This window comes from Vipera ursinii (genome assembly GCF_947247035.1).
Source record: "Vipera ursinii genome assembly, chromosome: 6".
NCBI classification, from domain to species: domain Eukaryota; kingdom Metazoa; phylum Chordata; class Lepidosauria; order Squamata; family Viperidae; genus Vipera; species Vipera ursinii.
Genome location: NC_139515.1, coordinates 59889620 through 59909754, shown reverse-complemented (window position 1 = coordinate 59909754; position 20135 = coordinate 59889620). Strand labels below are relative to the sequence as shown.

Here is a 20135-nt window from a genome sequence, read left to right as displayed (position 1 = left end):
ACAGGCTAGAGGCTGTGCTTGAAAGATTTAGGGCAGCTGGCCTGAAGCTCAAAAAGGAGAAATGCTCCATTGGAGTGGCATCCACGGAGTTCTTGGGTTATAGAATTGATGCTCAGGGCATTCATCCTATTGAATCTAAAATCAAAGCAATTAAATTGGCTCCAGCTCCAAAAAATAAGGCAGAGTTACAAGCCTTTTTGGGGTTAATTAATTTTTACCACACATTCCTGCCACATAAGGCTGCTATAGCTGAACCTTTGCACAGGTTACTAGACAAAAAAACACCTTGGGCATGGAAGGAGGTTCATGTTAAGAGTTTTGAGAACCTCAAACAGTTACTGTCAAGTGGACCCACAGTAACGTATTTTATCGAAAACAAACCCATTTGCTTAGCTTGTGATGCATCAACATATGGGGTGGGCGCTGTAATAAGCCATTTGGAAGCAAATGGGGAACAGAAACCCATTGCATACTACTCCAGAACCTTATCCAGGGCAGAGAGGAATTACGCACAAATTGATAAAGAAGCATTGGCAATAGTAGCAGGTGTTAAAAAATTCCATGATTATTTATATGGAAGACAGTTTACCATCTTCACAGACCACAAACCACTGCTGGGACTATTTACAACAGACAGACAAACACCGCAAATAATGTCCCCCAGGATGTTAAGATGGTCACTATTCCTCTCTGCATATACGTACAAAATTGTCTATAGACCCGGAAAGGAGATGGGACATGCAGACGCTTTAAGCAGATTGCCCATACCAGTAATTGACCCTGATCCTGCACCAGTAGGTCAAGTCTTGGCCTTACAAGAATTCCCTGAATGCCCTCTCACGGCAAGGGATATTGCAGCTGGCACAGCCAGTGACCCTGTGCTGAGTAGAGTGGCATTGTGGGTGTTGTGATTCAGGGTCAGCCTGTGGGTTCGACAGTTGGGTCGGACAACTCAGAGGAGGAGGGGGGGTGTTGAAGACCTTGCTGAGGGGGCTGAAGATCTTGCTGATGAGAGCCCTCAGCCAGGCCCCTCCCACTTGGTCACCACGGAGACCCAGCTGTGTGAGCCTGACAGCGTGGATGAAGATGACCCACAGCTGGCCCTGTTCAGGGACGCCCGACGCAGGAGGCAGTCAATTAGGAGTAAACAGAGGAAGGCAATGGGGCTTCTCAGAAGGAGGCAAAGAGAAGCCACGCCCTGAACTCTATATAAGGGGAATGTGTGGGGAGGGCTGGTTTGCTGAAGGCAACCGCTTGGATAGTTCGTGTTTCTTAAAGCTCCTGTTTCTTGGTTCGTGTCTTGTTTGTTTTTGTAGCTATAAATTTGGCAGGCGTAATTCCAGCCTCTTGCCGTTTGTAAAGGGGTTGTCCCTGCCTTTTCTGCAGGGCCGGTAGAGCAGGCTGGTACAGAACAGTGGGTACAATCCGGCTGGCAAGGAAAAAACCCTGAGCCACAATTTCAGGCGTATTTTGTGAGGAGGAATGAAATGTCCTCACACAAAGGATGTCTGTTATGGGGCAACAGAGTGATAGTGCCAGACAAACTCAGATGTAGAGTCTTAAAAGACCTACATGAGGATCACCCAGGAATTGTGCGGATGAAAGCCCTTGCAAGGAGCTACCTGTGGTGGCCGGACCTGGACAAAGACATTGAGGAACAAGTAGTGGGATGCTATCAATGTCAAAGATCCAGAACTGAGCAACCGCATGCTCCTGTGCACAGGTGGGAAACCACACACAACCTGTGGTCCAGGGTACACATAGATTACGCTGGACCTTTTCAAGGGCAACTATTCTTAGTGGTCATGGATAGCTATTCTAGGTGGTTGGAGGTGGTGCCTGTAACATGTATGACGTCTGCTAAGACCATACAGGTGCTGAGGGGGCTCTTTGCCACACATGGGTTACCTGATGTAATTGTATCTGATAATGGGCCTCAATTCACATCTACCGAATTCCAGGATTTCCTCAAGGCCAACTCGATTAGACACACAACGGCTGCACCGTTCCACCCATCCAGTAATGGCTTGGCTGAGAGAAATGTAAGATCAACGAAAGAGGCACTGCGAAGGATTATTGCTGGTGATTGGCATCAGAGACTGGAGCAATTTTTGCTGGCTCAACACACTATACCTTGTACAGTGACAGGTAAGAGCCCAGCCGAGCTGCGCTGGGGAAGAAGACTAATAACCAGATTGGACAGACTACACCCAGACAGGGTGGCTACAGAGGCGGAACAGCCCAACACAGCCAGGAAATTGTCTGTTGGTGATTTAGTGTGGGCCAAGAACTATGGGGTGGTGGATGAGAAGTGGATACAAGGGGTGGTGGTGCATAAAATAGGTCCGTTGTCCTACATTGTTGAGGGGGAAGGGGGCCGGCAGGTCAGAAGACATATTGACCAGTTAAGGAAGCGGGCACCGGAGAACCTCCCACAACAAGAAGAGGGTTATTTGTTGTTGTTAGCTGCGAAGTCGTGTCCGACCCATCGCGACCCTATGGACAACATTCCTCCAGGCCTTCCTGTCCTCTACCATCATCTGGAGTCCATTTAAGCTCATGCCTACTGCTTCAGTGACTCCATCCAGCCACCTCATTCTCTGTCGTCCCCTTCTTCTATTGCCCTCGATCTTTCCCAGCATTAGGCTCTTCTCCAGTGAGTCCTTCCTTCTCATTAGGTGGCCAAAGTATTTGAGTTTTAGCTTCAGGATCTGGCCTTCTAAAGAGCAGTCAGGATTGATCTCCTCTAGGACTGACCGGTTTGATCGCCTTGCAGTCCAAGGGACTCGCAGGAGTCTTCTCCAGCACCATAGTTCAAAGGCCTCAATTCTTTGGCACTCAGCCTTTCTTATGGTCCAAATTTCACTGCCATACATTGCAACTGGGAAGACCATAGCCTTGACTATACACACTTTTGTTGACAGGGTGATGTCTCTGCTTTTTAGTGTGCTGTCTAGATTTGCCATGGCTTTCCTCCCCAGGAGCAAGCGTCTTTTAATTTCTTGGCTACAGTCCCCATCTGCAGTGATCTTGGAGCCCAGGAAAATAAAATCTGTAACTACCTCCATTTCTTCCCCATCTATTTGCCAGGAATTGAGAGGGCCGGATGCCATGATCTTGGTTTTCTTAATGTTAAGTTTCAAGCCAACTTTTGCACTCTCCTTCTTCACCCGCAACAAGAGACTCTTTAGTTCTTCTTCACTTTCTGCCATTAGAGTGGTATCATCTGCGTATCTTAGGTTGTTGATATTTCTTCCGGCAATCTTAATTCCAACTTTTGATTCATCTAGCCCTGCCTTTCTCATGATGTGCTCTGCATATAAGTTAAATAGGCAGGGCGACAGTATACAGCCTTGCCGGACTCCTTTCCCAATTTTGAACCAATCAGTGGTTCCGTGTCCAGTTCTCACTGTTGCTTCTTGACCAGCATATAGGTTTCTCAAGAGACAAATAAGATGGTCTGGTACCCCCATCTCTTTAAGAACTTGCCACAGTTTGTTATGATCCACACAATCAAAGGCTTTAGCATAGTCAATGAAGCAGAAGTAGATGTTTTTCTGGAACTCCCTAGCTTTCTCCATGATCCAGCGTATGTTGGCAATTTGATCTCTAGTTCCTCTGCCTCTTCGAAATCCTGCCTGTACTTCTGGTAGTTCTCGATCCACATACTGCTGAAGTCTAACTTGTAGGATTTTAAGCATAACTTTACTAGCATGAGAAATGAGTGCAATGGTGCGATAGTTTGAACATTCTTTGGCACTGCCTTTCTTTGGAATTGGAATGTAAACTGATCTTTTCCAATCCTGTGGCCACTGTTGAGTTTTCCAAATTTGCTGGCAAATTGAGTGTAGCACTTTTACTGCACTGTCTTTTAAGATTTTGAATAGCTCAGCTGGAATACTGTCACCTTCACTAGCTTTGTTGTTGCTCAGCTTTTCTAAGGCCCACTTCACTTCACATTCTAGGATGTCTGGCTCGAGGTCAGTGACCACCTCATTGTGATTATCAGGGACGTTAAGCTCATTCTTGTATAGTTCTTCTGTGTAATTTTGCCACCTCTTCTTAATCTCTTCTGCCTCAGTTAGGTCCCTGCCATTTTGGTCCTTTATCATGCCCATTTTTGCATTAAACGTTCCCTTCATCTCTCCAATTTTCTTGAAAAGATCTCTGGTCCTCCCTATTCTATTGTTTTCTTCTATTTCTTTGCACTGATCATTTAAGAAGGCATTCTTATCTCTTCTAGCTATTCTCTGGAATTCTGCATTCAATTGGGCATATCTATGTTTTTCTCCCTTGCCTTTCGCTTCCCTCCTTTCCTCAGCTATTTGCAAAGCTTCCTCAGACAGCCATTTTGCTTTCTTGCATTTCTTTTTCTTTGGGATGGTTTTGGTTGCTACCTGTTGTACAATGTCGCGAACCTCTGTCCATAGTTCTTCTGGCACTCTGTCTATCAGATCTAATTCCTTAAATCTATTTGTCACCTCTACTGTATATTCAACAGGGATATGATTTAATTCATACCTGAGTGGCCTAGTGCTTTTCCCTACTTTCTTCAGTTTAAGCCTAAACTTTGCAACAAGAAGCTCATGGTCTGAGCCACAGTCAGCTCCTGGTCTTGTTTTTACTGACTGTATAGAGCTTCTCCATCTTTGGCTGCAGAGTATATAGTCAATCTGATTTCTGTGTTGACCGTCGGGTGATGTCCATGTGTAGAGCCGTCTCTTGGGTTGTTGGAAAAGAGTGTTTGCTATGACCATCGTATTCTCTTGACAGAATTCTATCAGCCTGTGCCCTGCTTCATTTTGTACTCCAAGGCCAAACTTGCCTGTTATTCCGGTTATCTTTTGGCTTCCTACTTTAGCATTCCAATCCCCCATGATGATAAGGACATCATTTTTTGGTGTTAGTTCTATAAGGTGCTGTAGGGCTTCATAGAACTGGTCAATTTCATCCTCTTCAGCACTGGTGGTTGGGGCATAGACTTGGACTACTGTGATATTGAATGGTTTGCCTTGGATTCGAACTGAGATCATTCTGTCATTTTGGGGATTGTATCCCAGTATTGCTTTTCCTACTCTTTTATTGACTATGAAGGCTACTCCATTTCTTCTGAGGGATTCTTGTCCGCAGTAGTATACCTGATGGTCATCTGAATTAAATTCACCCATTCCTGTCCATTTTAGTTCGCTGATACCTAAGATGTCGATGTTCAGTCTTGTCATCTCTTGTTTGACCACGTCCAGCTTTCCTTGATTCATGGATCTTACATTCCAGGTTCCTATGGAGAAAAAATCTTTACAGCATTGGACTTTCCTTTCACCACCAGACACATCCACAGCTGAGCGTCCTTTCGGCTTTGGCCCAGTCACTTCATTCTTTCTGGCGCTACTAGTACTAGCCCTCTGCTCTTCCCCAGTAGCATATTGGACGCCTTCCGACCTGAGGGGCTCATCTTCCAGCGTCATATCGTTTTGCCTTTTGGTACTGTCCATAGGGTTTTCATGGCAAAGATACTGGAGTGGGTTGCCATTTCCTTCTCCAGTGGATCACGTTTTGTCAGAACTCTCGGCTATGACCTGTCCGTCTTGGGTGGCCCTGCACGGCATAGCTCATAGCTTCATTGAATTACGCAAGCCCCTTCGCCACAACAAGGCAGTAATCCATGAAGGGGAAGAGGGTTATACTCAGCAGCAAAAAGGGTCTCCTATAGAACCACTACAGGATCTTTCGGATGGATGGCAACCATCACTCCCAGCAGCAGCTAATCAAATAGCAAAGCCAACAACATCCCAATCAGGGCCGGCAATGCCATCAGGAACAGACAGTAAAACTGTACCAGCAAAACAGCCTCAGCAGGCACTCACCACAGAGCTATCACGGGAGGGGGATCAGCCATTGGCCAGAGAGGGAATTTTTGAAAACGAAGCAGCGGCCGTGAAGCAAGCGGGAAGGTACCCGGCCAGGACTCACAAAACCCCGGCATACCTCAAGGACTATGTGAGGCAGTGAAGGGTGGTGGGTAGAGTAGTTTAGGAATGTAACAGTAGTAGTTGTCTCGTTGGGGGAAAAGGGGTGTTGTGTATGTAGAAATGCCAGGCTAGTATAGCTACCACAACACCAGGTGGCATTGGTTGGGCGTCCTGATTGGTCAACCTGTCCGGTGGGAAATATACAGTACCAGGTTGGGTGTTACCTGGCCAGCGGGAAAATAGAGCAACCGGGTTGGCTGGAGTCATGGCATCAGTAGGCTATAAGAGGACACTGGGGGGTTTTGGGACTCAGTTCCATCTTGTAATCAATAAAGGTACCTTGCACTATGTTGACTGGTTCCTGTGTCCACGCGGTCGCCCACGCTACAACACATTCTGATCATTCATTTATAATCTTCTGACCTTTCTCACTCTGTTATCATTTCCAAAAGTGTTGATATAAACTGTACTTCAGATGGCAGATGTACTATGGATGTTATAATGACAGCATCTTTGTTTCCTATGCTGCTATTCATCTAGCATAGAACTTACTTTTTTTCTCTACTGTAGCTGTCACACACCAAGTCAAAGTCTTCTGTAAACTACCTACTATGACTCCAGGGTTTACTCTGATTAGTTCAAACTGCAGCTTCAATTTGGATCACTTTACATTTAATTTAAATCACCTTTCCCTTATAATTGGCAGAACATTGTATAGCAACCTTTTATTGCAAAATGCAATTTACATGATAATATTATAAATTGGTGTCTGCCAGTTTGGAAGGATCTTGCCTTGAAAAACTGCATCTGAAATAAACAAATCTTCCCAATGTATATATGCCTGAAAGTAAATAACCAAGAACTTCAGGCTGGTTTTTTAAAAAAATCTCACTGAATTAGTTTTTTTCATTGATCTGTATCTCTGTCTCCCCCTACCCCCATATATGTTTTCTTTGGATTTATTTGCAAATACAGTACTTGTTAGTTGCAAAGTCGTGTCCGACCCATCCTGACCCCATGGACAACGTTCCTCCAGGCCTTCCTGTCCTCTACCATCTTCAAATACAGTACTACATAGGTAAAATTAGACATACTTTTATTTCCTGTGTTTTAAGCATGATATCTCAAAGTCTGGGCATAAGTACGGTAGTAAATTTACTAATTAATTACTTGAATCGAATTCAATTTGAAGGAGGCTTTACCATTTAAAAAATAAAATAAAAAAATACTGTTGTACACCGTGTGTGTGTGTGTGTGTGTGTGTGTACACATACACACATACATATACACATACATATACACATACACACACATACACACACATACATATATATATACACACATACACACATACACACACACACACACACACACACACACACACACACACACAGATAGATAGATATAGTACCTATGGTGGGAAACAGGTGGCCGTTAGGACCTGGAGGGATCCCAAGGATGCATTTTGTCTGGCTGGTAAGGCTGTATTAGGGAGACCTGGAAATGAAAGTAAAAAAGACGAAGAGGCACATGGAGGGAACAGCAGGGGCAGCAGCAGAAGCTGCTGTAGGATCAGAATGCTGCCTTTTGCAATGAAGTAATAGTGACTAATTATTTATAATAATAATATATCTAGTACTACCATACCATTAACCAAGGCAAGTAACCATAGTGAAAATTTTCAAGCAGGAGGGGTGAGTAGGTTATTTTTTTTTGTCTGATAAGGAAGGAAAGAAAAAAAGGTGGAGAAAGATGTGAGAAATTCCTCCCCCCCTCCCCAGCAATATTACATAGATTCGCAGAACAGTGACAAATACCGTAATTGCAGATGCAGCCAAATCCTCCCATATCAAAACGTCTCGGTCTTTCTTTAGAATTTGCTCCCAACTGTATTTTTAAAGACGATTTTCCCCCAACAAGATGGGTATAGGGGGGCTGGCAGGAGTTTGGGAGTGAATGGCGCACCCAGTATCCTTTTCGAACGATCGGGACTTCTTACTATTTCTCTCCGATGGGGCAAGGGGATTGTAAGCTGGCTTGCCAGTTTTTACTAAAAACATTCATTATATGCAATTTAAGTGAAAGAAAAACTGCCGACGCGTATGAGTGGGTCCTGCTTAAAGGTTAGTTCTGCTGGATCTGGCGTTTTGTAGCCTGACTTATCTAAGTTACCAGTGTAACAGCATGGAAATGGTTTCCTGTGTATTATGTAAATCTTTTTGTATATATCACAAACATCTTTTTGTGCCGTGGGGCTATTTTAGCTTGGAAATAATCGGAACAGCTTGCTACGAGTTTGGGAGAGTGCATGTAAATTATACTGTAGGTTTTTTCCGTTTACTTCCGCCATAGAGATATATGTAATGCCGGTTCGCTTTGCTAAGCGAGGCCGCGGCTTGGAGGCCTTGGATTAATAGGGTTTAAAACGGTTTTAATCCAGCGGAATTTCAACTAAAAATCGTGTTTTTTAATGAGGGCAAAGTAAGGACAATGGTTTGAAGAAGCCAAGTAATATAACATGAAAAACAGTTATTGTGCATAAGTGCATATTGTGCTATAATCTGAATCCCAAAGGCTTCCTAATATTTGTTAATATAACAAAACTACCATTCATGCATAAATGTCGTATGCCTGTTGCATTAATATAATAGGTTAAACAAGTTATATTACTAACATGGAGAATGCATAGTTAAGAGAATGGCAAATGTGTTTAAATTGCTACTGACAATGAATGCAGTGTTTTATCATGCATGACTAGGGGGAAAGTAGGTGAGTGCCAGGAACAAGTAAATTAGGCATTATAACTTCCAGGTTGGTGGGATATTCTGTAGTGTATAGTGCTTAAGCCTTTGGATATATCTAGTTATTGTGTTTTTAATCTGTCTTTTACTCATTTTAAGTAAGCTTAGCCTAAGTTTACCATATTTTGTCAATGTTTTAATTAAAAAGTTACTACACTACTTTACACAACTTTTTAAAACAGAACTAACCATATATATGATCCTAATCATATTGGAGGAGTAGGTGATTTGTGACTGTAAATCATATATGGATTAGCATTCTTTGTTTTTGGAAGTTTGGTAATTTCTAATTCTTATAATATGCAATTAAGATTCTTATAATAGAATGTCAAAATTGCTTAAAAATTGAAATTAGGCAGCAAGTAATCTTCAGTCCCTACAGTTTTCAACCTTATCTTCCCCCATCTCTGTCTCCATGTGATGTATAGGTGCATGCAAATATATGCAAAAATTATAACTGCTCAATTAATGAACAGTGCTTTTTAAATTTTTAAACTTGAAGTTTTAAAGTTCTTTAAAAATGGTAAGGATATTATGGCAAAATTAGAACAATCTTACATTATAGTTAGAAAATATTAAGGTGAACAGGAAGGGATGGTACAAATGCACATTGGTTCTGTGCTTTGAATTAGCTGCTGTATAAGGATCTCAAACCTGCACTTAATCTGAGCAATTGAAACATTCATACTTTATAGTGCAACCAAGGCTAATCAAGAATAAATTTTCTTATTTGTAATTTGTATCAGAACCTCAACTGGTAGTTCTGTACTATATTCTGATTTTTTTTCTGAAAAATGTTCATTTTCCCCTCTATTTTTCTGCTCCTTGTGGCACCATAAAAGTTTACTATTGTTTACTTTGTGAACATCCTACACACCCACACATATATTTTATTTACAAGAAATTGTAGGAAGATACCATTCTGAGTAGGACTTTAACTATTTTTTTAAATAATATTGACAATATTTTTCAAGTACATAGTTTTAATTAATGGACCATATCATTAAAGGCCAGTTTGGGTGAGCAAAGATACAAAAAGCCTTTCTTTTTTCAAATTTCAGCAATAGACAGTACAGGTAGTTCTCGACTTAGGATCACAGTTGAACCCAACATTTCCCTTACTAAGCACTTGTTAAGTGAGTTTTGCCCTATTTCACAATCTTTCTTTCCACAGTTGTTAAATAAATTGCTGCAGTTGTTAAATTAGTAACATGGTTATTAAATGAATCTGGCTTCCCCATTGACTTTGCTTCTCAGAAGGTCGCAAAAGGTGATCACATGACCCCAGGCCACTACAACTGTCATAAATACATGCCCATTTTCCAACTGTCTAAATTTTGTTCACGTGACCATGGGGATGCTGCAATGGTTGTGTGAAAATCTGTCATAAATCACTTTTTTTAGTGTCATAACTTCAGACAGTCACTAAAAGAATATTTGTAAGTTGAGGACTAGCTGTAAACTTGTACAATGTTGACTGCTACTAATGCTATTTTTATTAGTGTTCTTTGGTCCAGTCTGTTTATAATGTTCTAAATTGCTGATATTTCAAGATTACACAAGCCTTCAAATAGATTTTCCGAATCTTAGCTTAAAAGTTTTTTGCAAATTCTTTTAATCCTGAACTAGTTTTAGTTTTTTATAAAATATATTATACAGTATAGGATTGTGGATTGTGTATGAATAAACTGTTGTAATTCATTTTCCTAGAAAAAGGCAGTTTCCTGCTATTATTTATTGCCATGAAAACAAAAGAGTTTATGTAGTTACCTTGAGGCAAAACTTGAGAAAGACATTACTTTGTTTGAAAAAATAGACTGTAAATCTTTTAAATTATTCAGTAAGTTACAAATATAATAATAAACCTTTATTGTCAAAGTACAACATGTGTACATTGAGATTAGCTGAGCCTCCCCCTGTGCTCTCTCCCCCCAACACACAGTGACAACAAACCCTCCATCCCACCACACTATGTGAACCAACTACACCACACACCGGCCTCCCAAGTCAACTCTGCATAAGATTACATCCCATTCAAAAGCCTAACAGCCCACGGATAAAAGCTATTCTTCAGCCTGTTGGTACGGCTGGCTATATTCCTATATCTCCTACCGGATGGTAGGAGAGTAAAGAGATACCGTCCAGGGTGTGAGTCATCCCTGAGAATCTTCCTCACTCTTCCAAGGCAACGAGCCCTGGCGATGTCATCCAGTGGTGTCAGGGAACAGCCCACAATGTCTTGTGCTGTGCTCACTACCCTCTGTAATACTTTCCTATCCGCGGCTGTCAGACTGGCATACCAAACCACAATACCATATGAGAGGACGCTCTCTATGGTAGACCGGTAAAAGAGGGTCATTAGCTGTTGTTCTACCCTGTTCTTCCGCAAGATCCTAAGAAAGTGAAGCCTCTGTTGGGCCTTTCTAGCCACCTGGGTTGTGTTAACTTTCCAGGTCAGATCTTCACAGAGGTAGACTCCCAGAAATTTAAAGGAGGGAACTCTCTCTACACAGTCCTCCCCGATGTAAAGTGGGGCAGGTTCCTCTTTTTTTCTCCGGAAGTCTAACACCATCTCTTTTGTCTTGCTGATGTTTAGGTGCAAGTTGTTGTTACTACACCATATGGATAGTTTTTGTACCTCCGCCCTATATGCTGTCTCATCCCCACCTGTAATAAGACCCACCACAGTTGTATCATCTGCGAACTTGATTATCGCAGTGGATGGGTCAGATGATACACAATCATAAGTGTATAAAGAGTACAGGTAGGGGCTAAAAACTATCCAGCAAAGCATTGTGAAACCATTCAGCCAGCATTCTTATTTAAGGTAGTCCTCAACTTACAACACTTCATTAGTGATCATTTGAAGTTACGGCACTGAAAAAAGTGACTTATGACCTTTTTCATACTTACAACCCCTGCAGCATCTCCATGATCACGTGATCACAATTCAGATGCTTGACAACTAGCTCATATTTATGATTATGTGGGTCATGTGATCACTTTTTGTGACTTGACAAGCAAAGTCAATGGGGAAACCAGCATCCATGTTACTAACTTAACAATTGCAATAATTCACTTAACAACTATGGCAAGAAAGGTCCTTAAACGGGGCAAAATTCTCTTAACAACTGTCTTGCTTAGCAACAGAAATTTAGGGCACAATTGTGGCTGTAAGTGGTGGGCTACCTGTAGTGAACTCACCAGATTTCATTCTTTAATCATTATTACAATTATTTAAAAATTTATTCTACTTGCAATTTTCTCCTAAAGTCACATACAGTCTTCTAAATAATTCCAAAAATTTCCAAAGTGTTGAGAAAGGTTAAAAGTTCTTGAATTTTTTTCTTCCTATTCCTTTGCTCTCCTTAGAAATCCTGTATATACTTTTGAGAAGCATAATGAAATAAGCTTTTTCTTTTTCTGTATTTGTAGGAAGGAAAGTTGTTGGAATTTATTTACTCACATTTGCGGATAATGTATTGCTAAGTGCTTACATTTTGTATTTATTTGAGGATGGAAAGAAAAACTAAATACTAACAAATTTGGGAAAGAAATATAATTGTGCTATGTCCATGTTAAAATTTGAAATCAATAAATTTATACAACTATAAAAATATTCTTTTTTACAATTGCAGTGATGCAATGGAAAGACAAAAAAGAAAAGAAGAGATAGAGAAAGGTCTTCAGTTCATCCAGTAAGTAACCATATTTGGGGATGGTGGTGTTTCTGTTTTCATTTATTTGTAATATAAAATTCCACTTTACTCAATATATCTAAGCAATAATCAAATCACAATTTTATTATGGTTGCATTGGTGTAAAAATATGGCAGTGCACAAGAAGTTACCTGTTGGAACTATGTGACCTAATTTAAACATATTACCCTCATGTGGAATTTGGAACCTAGAAATATTAGACTTCCAACAACATATTTTAATTAACATACTCATAAAGGGGAACTTCTAATTCTAAAGAGGAATATAATTTCTTAGATTTCTATTTATCTTTTTCTTTTGTTGATTGAGACTAAATTTGAGGTGATGTTCTTCAGCTAATTTATTCTTTTGATTGGCTTTATAGGAATATTATAAAATAAATTGGGAGGATTATATTCAGTTTTCATTGGTGTCAGTTTTCCATGACTATAATTTTGCAGGAGTTAAGCTTTGTCATATTTACAAACCTTCCTACATATGTAGACCATGGATGCTAGCCACAAAATTTTCTTTCTTTCATTTTTGGAATGTTTACTGAACTTTTTTTACCCATTAAAGTTGCTCAAAGTTCTTGACAAACACCAGTATATCAGTCAGTCTGTAAAGTTGGTACCTAATAATACTGTCCTTCTAGAAAACTGGGGTATTCATTTTACTGAGGAAATTTCATAGCCATTATTAAATTATATATGTAATATATATATATATGTCCACATCTTCATGCATGTTAGATTAATGTACACATTTCATGACCGTTTCATTCTTTCATAACCGTTTCATTCATTCTTAATTCTAGGTCTACATTACCATTAAGCCAAGAAGACTATGAGGTAACTTTTAAGATTTCACATTCTAATTTTAAAGTATCTAATGGTATTATGTAAATACACTTTGATCTGTTGTCATAGATTATGTTGGGGAACAGAAGAATAGTACTAGTAGTTTTCTAGAGTGGTTAGATGAGCATAGTTTTATATGGAAAAATCAGCAATCATTCTCGGCTCTATCTTATGTTACAGCAGAATTTCACTAAGTAAGGTTGCATTTATTTATAACATTTTTACTGCTTTTCATTATCATAAAAATAATCCCCAAACAGGCCTTGCACTTAATTCTTACAGGAGACCAAGTTTGTATATTTTTTATTTATTATAAATATTTTATTCATGTTTACTCATTATTACATCTACAGAACTGACAATGAACTAAAATATACTGTTAAACACAATAGTCTTAACAAAAGAGCAAAAAGATACACATACAATGCATTTATGAAGTATAGGATCAGTAATGAGAGGGCCCTGCTGAAGAAAGGTTTATGCATTTTTGGAAATACAGCAGAGAAAAGAGTGTATGGACCCTGGGAAGAAGCAACAAAGTACAGAGGCAGATACTAAGAATTTTCTGCTGTTTGGGTTAAGTTATTAGTAACTAGGCTGGATCTTCTGGCTTAGTTGAAATGAGAATTGTTGACTTTTCTGACAAGGATTTTTTCACTCAGCCCAGTGTAGAAAAATAGAAAAGAAAGCTTTGGATTTTCCTACTCAAAGACAGCAATTTAAAATGTAACAATTCTTGTGCCAACCCTGGAAAAATAAATAAAATAATAATAATAATAATAATAATAATAATAATAATAATAATAATAATAATAATAATAATAATAATTATTATTATTATTATTATTATTATTATTATTATTATTATTATTATTATTATTATTATTATTATTTAATTTCTATACCGCCCTTCTCCCGAAGGACTCAGGGCGGTGTACAGGGCAAATACAGTAAAAATACAACGTACAAAAGTTAAAAAAGAATTAAATAAAACAGCCCAATTCCAATAAAATTAATACAGTTAATATTAAAAAAACCCAAACCCATCAGACCAGGCCGGCTTGTTCAAATAAGTATGTTTTTAGGTCATGTCGGAAGGAGCAAAGGTCGGGAGCCGTCCGCAGCTCCACCGGTAAACGGTTCCAAAGGTCTGGTGCGCCCACAGAGAACGCCCTCCCCCTGGGGGCCGCCAGTCGACACTCTTTGACCGACGGCACCCTAAGGTGGCCCTCTCTGTGGGAGCACACTGGACGAAGGGAAGTCGATGCCGGCAGCAGGTGCTCCCGTAGGTAATCCGGACCCATGCCATTTAGGGCTTTATAGATCATTACCAGCACCTTGAATCTTATATGTAAAAGATCAGAATGAAGATGGTTTTAATGTGGAGTCTTTGGCGCTTTGGTTTGATCTTAGTTGTTTGCTTGCGGTGTTTTGTTATCTGATTAAATAACATCAGTGCTAGTGAGTGTCAGGTTTGTTCCCTGCTTATATACAAGTAGCTTACCCTGCCAGTGCTGGCTCCTTAATTAGATTTTCTACTTGATTCATTCCTGAGCTACACAAATTCTCTTCTGTTGGATGATTTTAAAGAGAAATTCCATTTTTAAACCAGTGATGTTACTGCAAATACAAGTCCTCAATTTAGGATGGCAGTTGGGACTGGAAGATCACAAATGACAGTGGTTGTAATCATGGTTGTAAGTGCTAGTTGATCGCCAAGCACCCAGATTGTGATATAGAATGAAGGGGTATAAGACAGCTGGAACTCTAAGGACTTGTCATAGCCACCATTTGTTCAGCACCATTGTAATTTCAAATGGTTGTACGGTTAGAGTTAGACTAGGGGTCCCTAATCCCTAGTCCATGGACCGGAACTGGTTTACAGCATGTCAGAAACTGGTCCGTGCAAACAAGCAAAGCCCTATCCGCAGGATGCAGGCAGCACATGAAACCATGCCCCCTCCAGTCCATGGAAAAACCTTTCTCCATGGAACTGGTCCTTGGTGCCCAAAAGGCTGGGGCAACCGTTAGACTATTATATAAGGAAAATTAGACAACTATCAAACACCCAGTATTTTGAAAAATCAGACCAATCAACTAAAGCAAACAAATTCCTATTGGTTGAAGAAAACATTGGGTTTCAGTATATGTTAGAGGCTGAGTGTTCAATGCAGAGAGGATGGTATCGCCAGAACCTTCTGTTTGGATATTATGAAACAGACCCTATGTATTCCTTCTCCTTCCTTTTTTTCTTTCTCTTGAGCACTGTCCTCAATGTTTTATAGAATGTGAAGAATAATTGAAACTCAATATCTATGGAGACTGCTTGGTGCTTCAGTTGAGCAAAGTACTCAAGTTTTTAAGTCAGAAAATTACTTGTTAGAGGAACCCACTTTCCTAATGGCCCCGAGGTTTGAATGACACGTACATCCACTAGTTTTCAACAGCTGTACCATGTTTTTTAAAAACAAATTGAGAAGCTATTTGAGCAGCCAAAGATGATTTCTGTCTATTCATATCTCTCAGGCTGCTGATGGTTTTCAAAATGATTTTTTATATAATATTTTTAGTTTTCTAAATTTAAAATAAAATATTTAAAAAGCAACGTGGTAACTGGGTAATCAGTAATTCAGTAACATACATAAATCTTTAACACAAATCTTAGGGAGCACCTGCTGCCAGAATCAATCTCCCATCGTCCTGTGCATTCCCACAGGGAGGGCCTCCTTAGGGTGCCGCCGGTCAGTGAGTGCCAGTGGGTGATCCCCAGGGGGAGGGCATTCTCTGTGGGTGCGCCTGCACTGTGGAACGACCTACCTGTGGAACTCCAGACCGCCCCCGACCTTCATTCGTTTCGCCGGGACCTAAAAACCTGGTTGTTTGATTTATCTGGCCTGGACTGAGGGGTTTTAAATTTTTAAATTTTAAATTTAAATTTTAAATTTGGGCTATTGTTATTTAATCCTATTTTAATTTTAACTTTATCTTAACCTTTGTACTGTTTTGTTTTTAACTTTGCCCTGTAAACCGCCCTGAGTCTTTCGGGAATAGGGCGGTATAGAAATCTAATTAATAAAATAAATAAAATAAATAAATAAATCTCAAGTTACAACATCAGATATTTCCTCTCTTTTTCCCTTAATATCTACTATCTCCTATTAGGCTAATATAGTTATTATTATTATCAACTAAGTAAAAAACATCTTTGTTACATTTATCAATAATTTTTCGCTTATACATATCTTAATTGTGTTTGCATTCAATCCTTGTATACAATCAATGTCCTGTTATTGCTTTTCCCCCAGGCTTTAATTTTCCATCAATATTCAAATTAACATTTAGTATTTATATTTTCCAAGCTTTAGGTGACCAAAGTTTCCCTCATCTCAACTTATACATTTTCCCCTTTTCATAACAAAATCTAATATTCTAAATACACATCTATTTGCATATAATCTTATTCTATTTTCTAAAAGTTATCTATTTTGAAACCATATTAAACCAAAAGTTTGTTAGTCTTATTACACATCTTACCTATTCAATTATAATGTTACTTTATTTTCTAAAAATTGTCTATTTTTCACCATATTCAACCATCTAATCCAGACATGTCAAACAAAAGGCCCGGGGGCGAGATCCGGTTTCATGCAGCTCGCGAAGCCATCCTGGAATCAGTGAGGGAACGGCCCCCACTGCCTTGGCCCTGGCCCAGAGACCCTCAGATCTGTCCCACTCCTGCCCAGGCCCCCATAGGCACCCTTGATGTGAACGATGTAGAGCTGGCCATGCCCACCCAGTAGGCCATATGCACTCTAGCCACACCTACCCAGGCCATACCCACCCGGCCCCCTGAGGGAAACCGCAATGCTGATGCGGCCCTCAATGAAATTGAGTTTGACACCCCTGATTTAATCAGTAGCATAAAAATCCCCTCTAATAGATCAAAACCTACATTCAGCCTTACTCTTAACTCTTAACCTTCCATGTCAGTACGTTTGAATCCTCAAACAGTTCTCCCTCTATTATTATATGTATTATTTGGAATAAGAAAGATGATTTGGTTGCAATTTTTTGGAAGAACTAGCCCATTTGTATTCATTTAATTGCCTCCCTGTTACTCCAATTTCCCACAGTTCTCCTGATAGGTTTATCTTCCATTCAATCTGTTCTTCTCCCTTTTCCTCAGATTTCTTCTGATTTATGTAAAAAGTCTTTTCCATTTTCAATGTTGTCACTCCCTTTTCTGATTTTCCATTGGCTGGATCTGTTGGTCACTTGGGTCCTTGTTCTACTTCTCTTGTTACTTTCTGCATTGTTAGTTCTTTGATTGTAGTTAAGATCTGGGTTTGTATATCTAAGCTGGCATCTTGTTCCTTTATGTTGCATCTTATTTTATAAGCTGAAAGAAAGGTTTCGTGTATTGATTTCAACATAGAAAGGATTTTTTACTGATTTTCATCCATATTCTCTTGATAATGTGTTAAGTTGAAGACTTTAAAATCAAACATTAAAAATAGTTTTTTGTTTTTTATAACTAGGTATGGGACATCTATTTCACATATTGTAGGTAGTCTTTATAGTGGAAATTGTTTGCCAAGTAAGAATTTATAGTCCAAAGTATTCCATCATCTCGTGTAATAACAGATGCTTTTCATGTAAAGAAATAGGAAAGCAATTCCCCACATATAACTCTGAAAATCAGCAAAGGTTTACCTTCATAGTTCAAACAGGTCAGATATGCCACCCTAAAGCTCCTTCTTTATAGCTGAGATTTTCACAGGTGCTATCTGTCAAGGTCAAAAGAGTTTTTTTCTAGAGTCTGGGCTTCAAGCCAAGTCTCTCTTAGTCAATAACAAGTTGTAATACCACACTTTGCCACAATATGTCACCGATACCATTTAAAACTATTTAAGTCCAAAGTTTTTATAATAATTTTTCAAGATTTATTTCTTTTCTTTTTAAATAGGAAAACTTTTAGTCCCCAATTTTCAAAAGTGTATGCATCCAATTAGTTTAAAGTTCTTATAATTGCTCTGTTCCCCTGGGTAGTCAGTCGCTGCTGTTCTTAGAGGGTGGGGTAGAAATTCCCTTCCCTCTCTCCTCACAGGGGAAAAAATACTTTGGGTAGCTTTTGCAGGAAAAGATATTTAAAGTCTTAAAGAGAAGATCAGATCTCACCCAGTTTCATCCGTGTTGCTTTAAAAGTACTTTGTAGTAATTTTGACTTCGGCCGTCAGCAGCTTAGTGACGAGCCATATTGCTATGGCTGGTCTTTCCCCTGTCGGTTTGGAGGGCTGCCCTGGATCAAGTGGAAGGGCTGCCGCCCTCCTGCGATCAAGCGGGGGTCACCTCCTTGCTCGTCGCTCCTACAGGGCAACTTTTGACCCTTTCCAGGGTCCCCTAACAGGGTGAATTCAGATGCAGAAGACGGAACTCGCATTCCTGTGTCCGCAGGTGCCACGATGGCAAACTGGAAGTCGGTTTTCAAAATGATTTTGAGAGCAGTATTGTACCATACTAAAAACTAGGGATTTGTTACATCTGGTCTCTATTGTGTAATGAAAGCATCATGTTGCAAAGAATAGGTAGGTCTGAAAGAGACTACAATAGTACAGTTTGTATTTTGTATTTGTATTTGTATTTATTGGATTTTTATACCGCCCTTCTCCCGAAGGACTCAGGGCGGTGAACAGGGCATATAAATAGAGATACAAAAGTTAAAAAAAGATTAAATAAATTGCCCAATTAAAACAGTTAAATATAAAAACCCATAAAAACCCAGACGTTCCCCCATCAGGCCAGGCCAGCTTGTTCGAATAAATGGGTCTTTAACCCGCGCCGGAAGGAGCGGAGATCCGGTGCCATCCGGAGCTCCACCGGCAGTTGGTTCCATAAAGCCGGGGCGCCCACAGAGAAGGCCCTCCCCCTGGGGGCCGCCAGCTGACATTCTCTGACCGGAGGCACCCTGAGGAGGCCCTCTCTGTGGGAACGCACGGGGCGGAGGGGAGTCGACGCCGGCAGCAGTTGGTCCCCGAGGTATTCCGGACCCATGCCATGTAAGGACTTATTGATTATTGACAGTTGATTATTTAGTACTACTATGCCATTGTTGCAAAGAATAATATGTTAAAATGTTGTGGAGGGAACCATAAGTGAAAGGCTTGAAAATATTCATTGTTTTGAATCCCATTCTTCCCTATAGGCCTTTTTACAAAAATTGGTGCAAAACTTACTTGCAGAGGGCAATGAATTATTCAGAGAGAAGGATTATAAGCTGGCACTGGTGCAGTATGTTGAAGGGCTAAATGTGTCTGAATATGCAGCTTCAGATGAAGTGAACATTCCTGCGGATCTTTTATGCAAACTACATGTCAATCGAGCTGCCTGCTACTTCGCAATGGTGAGTACTCCTTTGACTGCTTCATATTTGTGTACAGAATCTTGTGGCTTACCGATTGCAGTTGAGACTGTCAACTCCAACACTTAAGTGACACCATTATAAAATAAAATGTGACTTCCTCTTGATTTCCCCCTTGATTTTGCTTGTTAGAAACTGTGAAGATTGCAAATGGCAATCAGGTGACCCTGGGACTCTGCAAACATTGCAAATGTGTGCCCATTAACAAGTGTCCAGTGTGTAATCACATGACCATAGAGATGCTGCAAAAGCTGTAATTTTGAGGATAAATTATGTAGCTTCAAGTGGTCGCTGAATGAGCGGTCAGTAAGCAAGGACTACATATATTTAATAACTTGATAAATCCAACTTTCATTTCCATAGAACGTTATAGAGAAAATTACTGCGTG

At 40.0% G+C, this 20135-nt stretch overlaps 1 protein-coding gene across 6 annotated transcripts in view; it reads left to right on the top strand.

Annotated features, from left to right (window-relative positions):
- Positions 1 to 7462: 7462 nt before the first annotated feature.
- Positions 7463 to 20135, top strand: part of ZC3H7B (zinc finger CCCH-type containing 7B) — a 49705-nt gene continuing 37032 nt past the window's right edge. For 3 of the 6 annotated variants that reach the window (XM_083366397.1, XM_083366401.1, XM_083366396.1), the window contains exons 1-4: positions 7463 to 7566; positions 12409 to 12468; positions 13286 to 13319; positions 19531 to 19728. In XM_083366397.1, coding sequence (XP_083222523.1) covers positions 7547 to 7566; positions 12409 to 12468; positions 13286 to 13319; positions 19531 to 19728 — 312 coding nt within the window. In that variant the 5' untranslated portion in view covers positions 7463 to 7546. Of the gene's footprint in view, positions 8093 to 12408; positions 12469 to 13285; positions 13320 to 19530; positions 19729 to 20135 lie in introns of all 6 variants that reach the window. The other 3 variants (XM_083366400.1, XM_083366398.1, XM_083366399.1) reach the window with 3 other exon arrangements.